We start from the raw sequence: 9,821 nt of genomic DNA, 5'->3' as shown, positions 1-9,821 counted from the left end.
TAAGCTTTAGTACTTGTCTAGAACATCTTCTCAAACTTTAATGTGTAAATAGATAGCCAAGAATCTTGTCAAAATGCAGATTCCAATTCACTAGGTCTGTATTGGGGCCTAATATTCTTTTTTTTTTTTAATGTTTATTTATTCTTGAGACAGAGACAGAGCATGAACAGGGGAGGGGCAGAGAGAGAGGGATACACAGAACCCAAAACAGGCTCCAGGCTTTGAGCTGTCAGCATAGAGTCCGATGCGGGGCTCGAACCCACGAACCGTGAGATCATGACCTGAGCCGAAGTTGGAGGCCCAGGTGCCCCCTAATATTCTTTTAAACAGACTTCCAGGTGATGCTGATCTGCTTTTCTAAATAGCAAGACATAAGATCAGTGGTTCCCAATATTTTAGCAGAACAAAACAAAAAATCAGGACCCTACCCTCCTCAAAATAACAGTTGCACTTTTAGTATCCACTAGTTGAAAAAACACATTGAAAATTACTATATGTTCAGAAAAACTTTTACACAAGTTTGTGTTTTTGTAGTCACAACAGCGTCTGCCTACTTTTTGGCACCTTTTGGCAGAACACTAAAGGGCTGAGTGTTAAAATCAATATTTGGTTACGGTTGAGTCCATCTGCCCCTCACCTTTACTTAAATGCACACCAATTTTAGCATCTTCATTGGAATCGAAGGTCAGGAGGATCTTACAGCAGGTATCACATGAGAAGTATTTGAATTCTCAAGATGACTTTTAGTTTGGTTACTTCAGTAGGTTCCAGTGAACAAACCGCAGGCACTAAGTTTTGCAAACTATAGTATTAAGGCTTTTTTTGTGTGGGCAGAGTAGCCTTCTAAGCACTTAATGTCTGTCATTCCATAGTGTTTGAACATGTTATGTGAGTACCCAACAGGACAATATCAAACTAATGAAGAGCCATGAAATTGCCCTGCTCTCTCTCTCCTTTGGCCAAGGATTTCTGTTACATTGTTCTGTGCTGTGATTACTTTCTGAACACATACTGAAGGATATGAACAAAATACTGTATGCAGGACAGGCTTCTAACTTGTGGGTCCTATGGTAAAATAAAAATGTGGGGCTCTTTGTTAAACATATTAAGAATTTCCAGTCCGTAACAGGCAAGCATTAAACCAGGCCTGGGCTGTCTTGAATACAGGTCTCTGCAACTACAGTTTGCACACTCAGGAAGCTAGCCCTGACTGTGTATGTGATTCCTAAACCATTCATAGCCTACACCTTGCTTGATCCACTGTTGATGGCATTGACATTTTGAAAACTGTTTTTCAGTCTGTAAATCTCTTCAATCAGATTTGCAAGGAGAGAATCCTGGCTGAATTCACCATCAATCCACCATACTTTTAAATTTAAAAGAGATTCTAGTTTTTTTCTGCCTGTTCAGATAGATACCTGATGTACATGATATAGAAGTGGCACATTTAAAATTATCACTGTTTTATGTGTGTGTGTTTGTGTGTGCCCAGCAGAATATAATTCAGGAAAATTATTTTTAGGAGCATATTTTCCAGAACAATGTTGTCCCTAAGATTCATAGTTTGGACATGTCTTAAAAGTTTCATTTCCAACTATTGAATTGAGTGACAATCTAACCAGTCATTTGGATAACAGTCTTTAGCTTTCATAAATAGACTAAACACTGCAAAAAGCTGGGTGCTTGAGCCAGCTTATGTAGTATGTGGTTTTTGAAGTATGACTAGTGAGAACAAACTGTGTTTTGGGTACCTCGTTTTTCTCTAAACTTTTAAAAGATTTTAAAATATTCTTTATTATACCTAGGCTGAGGGATGATTTATTAGTAATTTTTTAGTATATATATTTGGAGTTTTTCTCCTCATGATAATTTCAGGTTGTAAAGCTGACATTCTGCTTTTAATTCGTCTTTACAAGATGTAAGAATTTGCAAATAGGATTTTTTTCTTGAAAGACTTATGGCATCGCGAATAAAGCTTAAATACAATTCTTTTTTTTTAAGTTTATTTATTTATTTTGAGAGAGAGAGAGAGAGTGAGTGTGCACACACGAGCAGGAGAGTGGCGAAGAGAGAGGGGGAGAGTGAATCCCAAGCAGGCTCTACACTGCCAGCCCAGAGCCCAACGACGTGGGGCTCCATCTCACAAACTGTGATATTGTGACCTGAGATGAAATCAGGAGTCAGATGCTTAACCAACTGAGCCACCCAGGTGCCCCTAAATACAATTCTTAAAGATTATTTTGTTTAGTATTATGAATGCTGTGGTAGCAATTTTATAAAGCATAGAAGTAATGTAATCTTAACTTTATTAGTTGAAATTACTTTTTAGTATATGTGCTGCCAAAGCAAGCACAGTTGAAATTACTTTTTAAATTTAATAAATAATTGTAAGCCCCAAAAGATATAATATTCTTCATAAACTATTTAGTAAATTTATTCTTTTTAATATATGTATTAATTTTCAATTTCTTTTCCTTTTTTAAGATTTTAAAATACTAGTTTTATACATAAAGGTAATGGCCTAAACCACCCATTATTTCAGCATCTTACCTTTGTAGGTGACATATAAACATATAAAGTATATGATTTTCCACCCTCAATTTGGATGTAGTATTTGCAACTGCATATTCAGATATTAACAGCTAATCAAAATGACCTCCTTTTTTGTTACACTGATTACATATGGTGGTTACCAAAGTAATCACTTGATCATGCACAAGTCCAAGGGCACCAGAAATGCCACCAAAGTGGGTGTTTTATTAATTGGACTTTCAAAGGCTGAGGCCAGAGTTGAAGCCAAAGAGCAGATCTTGGTTGAATAATGACATTGAAGCCACACTTTGGGGCTTTTCTACTTCATCTGAAAAATTTAAGTCTTCATATAATGTTTAGAATTCTTCTGGATACAGTGCCACTTTCATAAAAAAATAGGAATAAATAGGAATGATCTTTCCATATGGTAAACTTAGGATTTTTACATTATATCTTTTATTATTTGTTGTTTAATGTGTGCTCATTTTTATTTATTTGGTACACTGCTTGGCAGACTTTCTTCAGCTCATTTCTATTTGGATATTCTTCCTATATTTGAGGACAGTGCCTGCATGCCCAAACTTAGTTTGACTTCTTAATTTTTTTCCACTAGAAGAGAAGACAGAGCTTTGTGGCAGCACTTCTGCCTTTAAAGACTCCTCATCACAGTCAGTTAAAACTGAGTGTTGTTGGGGAAAATCCACAGAGTGATTTGTCAGCAGTTCAGATTTGTCATCAGTTGTGTTCTGCCTTACCTCCTTGAGCTGTGGCATGAGCTCTGTGCAGAGAGAATGAATTAAAAATCTTTTAAAATGTTTATTTAATTTTGAGAGAGAGAGAGAGAGAGGGCACTAGCTGGGAAGGAGCAGAGAGAGAGGGAGACACAGAATCTGAAGCAGGCTCCATGCTATCAGCTCAAAGGCCGTTGTGGTGGCAAGATTACCACCTGAGCCGAAGTTGGATGCTACACCGACTGAGCCAACCAGGCACCCTGAGAATAAATTTTTTTAGGCCTATGTTAGACCATGTTTTCCTCAGACCATTAGCCTTAACTCCAAGTTCCAATTAATTATTTAACTAATTAATAATAAAACACTTATGAAACCCCTTCATCCCCAAACTAGACTATTACTATAGTACAATAACACAATAACATGCTCTCCACTTGTCTCATCCCTCTGTCTCTGAATCAGAGGTCATCACCTGATCCTTGTGGTTTTCATTACACACATATATAGATATCTAAAAGCTTTATTACACACATATATATTGATGCCTAAGCAACACAATGTTCCATTTTCCTTGAGTCTGAATATATTTTGACTCAACATTATGTTTCTAAGAGTCACCATATTGTGACATGCTATAGTTTGTTCATATACAACTAATGAATATTATTTCATTGTATACATTGATTACAGCTTATGCACCCATTCTTCTGTCCATTGGGTTGAGTGCTTGGATTTTTTCCCCATGTTTTTGCTGTTGTAAACAGTGCTGCTGTGAACATTCTTGTATACATCTCCAGGGACATGTAAGAATTTCTTTTGGAATTTTTGGGTTGAGGTTAAGTGAATGTTTAACTTTATAAGATGATGCCAAATTGTTTTCTCAAGTGATTATACCATTTTACACTCCTCCCCTGGTAGTGTATAAACGATCCTATTTATCTATGTTCCTTCTAACATTTGGTTCCATCAGAATTCTTAATTGTTGCCAATTGAATAGTCAAATGCGGTCATGATTTGCATTTCCCTGCCTACTAGTGACTAGTTACTTTTTATAAAAATTAAAATTTTGGAACTTTTACACTTTATTCCAGTCCTAGTTTGGGCTCACCTATGCAAATCTGCTTATATAATCCTTTGTACACTTTTCTTCACATTCTCCTCCTCTAAAACCACTGATCTTTTTTGCACGTTACCTGCCTTGCCTCAAGATGCCCCTTATTTCAAACCATACCCTTTTTTCTTTAATAAACCCAATTCCTAACTTGCTTTTTTTCCATGAAAATATGTCCTTGTGAGCGTAAATGAACTTAGGTTATTTCATTTAGCCATTGAGTTCTGATGGATCGCTCATAGCCCGCTGGTCAGAGTATAAACTGGTGCAAGGCATTTAGCAACATATATTAAGAACCTTAAACTTTGTACACTTTGACCTTGTCTAAGAGTCTGTCCTAAACCTTGATTTTATGTCTGGTTGTTGCTGATGGTCAGATAACTTAGAGGGCCACAGATTTATTTGCTTGGGGACAGGGGGACAACTGAGGAAATCTTGCATATATGCCCCTGAGTGGAGAGCAGGGAGACATAGAGAAGACAGTGTAGTCTATGCTCCCCAGCTTAGACCTGGGCACAGGATTGAGAAACCTGGGCAGAGAGCAGCTGCAGGCAGAAGTTGAAATCCTTGCAGAAGGAACTTGATGAAATCGAAGGGCACAAGGCAGTGGGAGGAGCTGGCCATGCCTCACATTTCCATATCAAGCCCCAACTTGGAGATAGGAGGAAACCTTGATTGTTTCATTGATTGTTTCATCCAGCAGTGTCCTGCAGATACTTGGTGGATACTCTGGGGTGGGTAGAGGCAGGGTACAGTGGTTGTCATCTTATTCTAAAACATATGAGAGACTCTTCTTGAGATTCCAAAATATGCTTGGGGAACATTTATAGGTGGCTGACGTCTGTGTTGTCAGGAGAAAGTAAAAGACTAGGGGGAATTTGGGTTCTGTGGTTAATGTAATCTCATTTATAGCTGAGTTTTATTGTGTCCCTGGACCTTTAGTTTGCATGAGAAACATTGAAAAGGTAGAGAAGAGGTTTTTGCCTTAAAATGTTCAGTGTAGTATTTGTTATAGTTGTAAAAAATTGAAACAAAAAACAACCAGAATACTTAGCAATGTTTTATTTCTATATTTGTCATCAAAAAGTATTTATAAAGAGGGGTTCGTGGGTGGCTCAGTTGGTTAAACATTCAACTCTTGATTTCAGCTCAGGTGATGATCTCATGGTTCGTGAGTTCAAGCTCCGCATCGAGCTCTGTGCTGACAGTGCAGAGCCTGCTTAGGATTCTGTCTCTCTGTCTCTCTCTGCCCCTCCAATGCTCTCTCTCTCTCTCAAAAATAAATAAACAAATAAGCTTTGATAAAAGTATTTATAAAGAGCTTGGGAAAATTCTTGTTATGATGTGAAATGAGAAAAATGTAAAATATCAACCATATCAAAAATATATGGGAAAAAAATTGATACATACCAGGTAGTGATTATCCCTAGGTTCTGGGATTATGAGTGATTTATATTTTCTTTGTTTTACGTTTCTGCATTTTATAAATATTTGTCATAAGTTAGCATTATTTGAAAAATAACAGTATTAAAATTATAATATATATATATATATATATATATATATACACATACATATATATATATTCCTTAGTGGGTATTTGTGTATGTATAAGGGTTTTTCTTTTCTCCAGAAACAGCAGTGATTTCTTATTCCATCTGCCATGTTAATTCTCCAGAACACATAATTCAGTGGGACACAGTCGAATTAATGTGAATTAATGTGAATTAATGTGAATATTTAGAAGGAATCAAAGGCTTCATATTTGGAAGGAAACAAGAGATCTCACCCTCCACCTACTGTTCAATTCCTTTCTACACTCTATTTCTTTCAAGGGCTAGCCCAGCCTCTGCTTAAGTATCTATATGAGGAACAAATTACTGCTTCTGGAGTTGGCTTGCTGGCTGTGAGAAAGTTCTTATTTATTTTGAAGTGAAGTCTATTTCTTTGTAGTTTTCACACATTAGGTATTTTGATCTCTTCCACCCCCATGCCCCAAAGACAAGAAATCCAATTAAATCCTATTATGTCTCTTCCACATGATAGCCTTTTAGCTATTTGAAAACATTTCTTTTGTTCCCTGCAAGTCCCCATTTGTTAATTCATTCATTTGTTCATTGGTTATTTATTGAATGCCCACTGTGTTCTGTGCAAAGTGAAAGGGAATCAGTTAAAAGTACACACTCCCTGACTTCCAGATGCTCACAGTTTTAGGGTCTCATGTCAGATGCTGAAACTCTGAGATGTGCATGTGGGAGGTTTACTGGGGAGTATCATTGGGAACAACACCTGGGAAAGGTGAGGGAGGAGTTGAGCTGCCAAATAGTTGCAACAGAGAACTCAGTTGCTCTTAAGGGGAGCTCTGGGGCTAGATGACTCTTCAGAGCTATTTCACCATGAGGCAAGGTGGTAAGGCTTTTATATATACTCCCTATTGTCCAGTCATTGGATAGGGATAAATTTCTTCTTGCAGTAAATTAATGGACAGGGACTTATTGGGGAGCTGTCAACCAGTGCTCCCCTCAGCCTGAGAAATGGTGTCTCTCCTGTAGGAGGAGTCTGAGTGTACTCTACCACTGTAGAGTACAAGTGGAGAGATAGCTATTCCCCACAATAGAACATAATGAACCAATTATTTGAATAGCTCTGAGTACAAAGTGCATGGACACCTAGACAGCATGTAGGCCTGTTGGAGGAGCCAGGACAGGCTTCCCAGGAAGTCAAGGGTATGTATAGCAAGGAGAGTCCTTATGAGCAGCCTTCAGGTGGTAGAATTGACAGTCCTCAATGATTGTTTGGGCTGGAGGTGAGGAGCAAGGAGACACCTAGGTTTCTGGTCTGGACCTCCTTGGTGAACGTTGTGCTCTTTTCCAGAATAGAGAACCTGGGGGAAAGAGAATATGGCAGTCTGGTCTGAAGAAGAAAAAATGGAAATGTGGGGGACAAAGGCAAGGAGTGTCTAGCCTAGCTGTCATTGCTAGCCCTAGAACTTTATAAGCCAAACGTTTCTTTCCCTCTAAGACTTGGCTGTTTGGAATCAGAACTGATCACATGAATATGCTTTCCCTCTTCTCTTACCTACCTGTGGTGTGTTTTCACAGAGCTCCCACCAAAGCTGACTCATAAGAGCTCTTCCTGGAAGTGTGCAGTCCTGAAGACAGGCCAGACAGCTCATGGCCTGGGAATTTTGGAGTGATCAGTAAAGGGTCAGGTGTTGGGGTTCCTGAGGAAATTTGCCAGTGCATCCTGGCTGAGTCTCAGCATTTCTCAGCAGAACTCGTTGAGAAGAAGGAAGAAAACAATATGAAGAGGAAGAAGGAAGAGCTAAGGGAGCGCCTCAGTGCCTTGGACTGCCCTCATGGTCATTAGATCTCTCATATTTTTTCTCTTTTTCACTGCATAGAAATGCTTTGCTCATCTACTGTACCCTGGAGCAGTAAAGCTTTGTGTTTAATGACTCCTGATTTCTTGTGCCTTTATTTCTGCATCTGTAAAATAGGAATAATCATAGTACTGAGTGCATAAGGTTGTTGGGAGGGGTAATTGAGATAATCTGTGGAAACTGCTTTAAACTAATGCTTAGCATATAGTAGCAGTCAGCATTAGTTCCTGCCTTTGCCGTTACACCTATGTGCTAGCCTGTCTTGAGGCAAGGTGGTCCTGCCAATTCAGGAGCTGAAATCTGTGATTACTTGCTGTCCCTGGATTTTTTTCTTAATGCCCTATCTCATATACACAAAAACCCTTTCCCCAGGAATGCTGAGATTAGTGGTATTCCCTCCCTCTTAAATTATTCACCTGTGTAGTCTGCTGAGCCCAAGTTGGGTTGGGATAAGAGAGGTTGGTTGCTAGTACATTAGGAAAGTGCTATCTTTTGTTTTTCTTATCTTTTTAAGTTCTTTTGGCTTCCAGCCTCTGGAGATCAGCCTAGATTAGTGAATCTCCCCCAGAGATTTTTTTTCTGATTTCCTTCAACCACATGGTAGGGACTGAGCAGGGGACTTTCCAGTAGAGTCTGAAATAGACTAGCTAAGAAATTACTCTTATCTCTGAGCTCCATAGATGCCCATTCTGACTCAACTCTGTAAGGAACAACTTGAGTGGGAGGAACTCATAATGCTTCCAGTTATGCTTCCTATAATGTTTCTTTCTTTGCCTTTGCTCTTATAACAATTGCTTGTACTACTCATTTGACACTGAGTAATACTCTTTCTTGTGACAGCTCTCTTTTCCTATTAAGAGTTTTACTCCTGTTTCGCTTTTCAGAGTCCAATGCTTTATCTCTCCTCTCCAATTTGTTTGGATGCTCCTTAGTGAAATATTTGTACCTCTGAGAGTATTTTTCAGGATTTTATATCCTTAGATCTTAGAAAAACATTTGATTTTTGTTAAATCCTGTAGCTTGCCCTTGTCCTCAGTATTTTTTTCCCTCTTTCTTATATAGGCCCGGTTGGTTTACACAACATTGGACAGACCTGCTGTCTTAACTCCCTTATTCAGATATTAATTATGAATGTGGGCTTCACCAGGATATTGAAGAGGTAAGGCTGATAAACATGTGTATTTTACATTTTCAAATATTCAATTTTTCACAGTGACTTTAAGTCTTCTTTTGAAAGTTGCCAGAGAAAAGAACTTGTTCTGCACATTCTAGAATACACACTATAATCACCTAAGATGTTTAAAAAGAAATATAAATGCCTGTTCCCACCACCAGATACTTGGTTTCAGATGGTCTGGGGTGGGGCTTAGGCATTAGACTTCCCAGGTGATTGTAAAGTGCAGCCAGGATTGACAGCCACTGATTTGGTTAAAACAGTGTTGGGACTAGACCAAATTCAGAGGAGTAAATCAATGAATAGGTCCTTGAGTCTCTCCATTGAGCCCTCTCAAACAGAAATGAACACACACAAAGTGTATATATGTATGTATATATATTTACATATGTATGTACTTTATCACATTATTTTAAAAGATGTTTATTTACTAATTAATTTTGACAGAGAGCGTGAGCAGGGTAGGGGCAGAGAGAGAGAGGGTGAGAGAGAGAATCCCAAGCAGCGTGGAGCCAAATGCAGGGCTCAAACTCACGAACTGTGACATCATGACCTGAGCCAAAATCAAGAGTTGGACACGTAACCAACTGAGCCACCCCAGGCCCCCTGTAATTAGTTTTTTAATAAGGTTTTCTCTTATCCCTAGACTCTTTTTTTAAAGTTCAAATTCTAGTTAGTTAACATACAGTGTAATATTAGTTTTAGGTATACAATATAGTGATTCAACACTTCCATACAACACCCTGTGCTCATCACAAATACACTCCTTAATCCCCTCACTTGTTTCACCCATTCCCCTGTCCCCACCTCCCATCTGGTAACCATCAGTTTGTTCTATGTAGTTAAGAGTCTGTTTCTTAGTTTCCCCTCTCTTTTTCCCCCTATGATTGT

The 9,821-nt window shown here is 38.5% G+C and overlaps 1 protein-coding gene across 1 annotated transcript in view; it reads left to right on the top strand.

Annotated features, from left to right (window-relative positions):
* Nucleotides 1–7,479: 7,479 nt before the first annotated feature.
* The window catches only part of USP18 (ubiquitin specific peptidase 18), a 34,817-nt gene continuing 32,475 nt past the window's right edge, over nt 7,480–9,821 (top strand). Inside the window, exons 1-2 of the mRNA XM_030322192.1 lie at nt 7,480–7,735; nt 8,819–8,915. Coding sequence (XP_030178052.1) covers nt 7,678–7,735; nt 8,819–8,915 — 155 coding nt within the window. The 5' untranslated portion in view covers nt 7,480–7,677. The remainder of the gene's footprint in view (nt 7,736–8,818; nt 8,916–9,821) is intronic.

The sequence above is a fragment of the Lynx canadensis genome, chromosome B4 (assembly GCF_007474595.2).
Source record: "Lynx canadensis isolate LIC74 chromosome B4, mLynCan4.pri.v2, whole genome shotgun sequence".
Classification (NCBI taxonomy): Eukaryota; Metazoa; Chordata; class Mammalia; order Carnivora; family Felidae; genus Lynx; species Lynx canadensis.
Note: the sequence above shows the minus strand (reverse complement) of the source record. Positions and strands in the feature narration are given on the sequence as shown.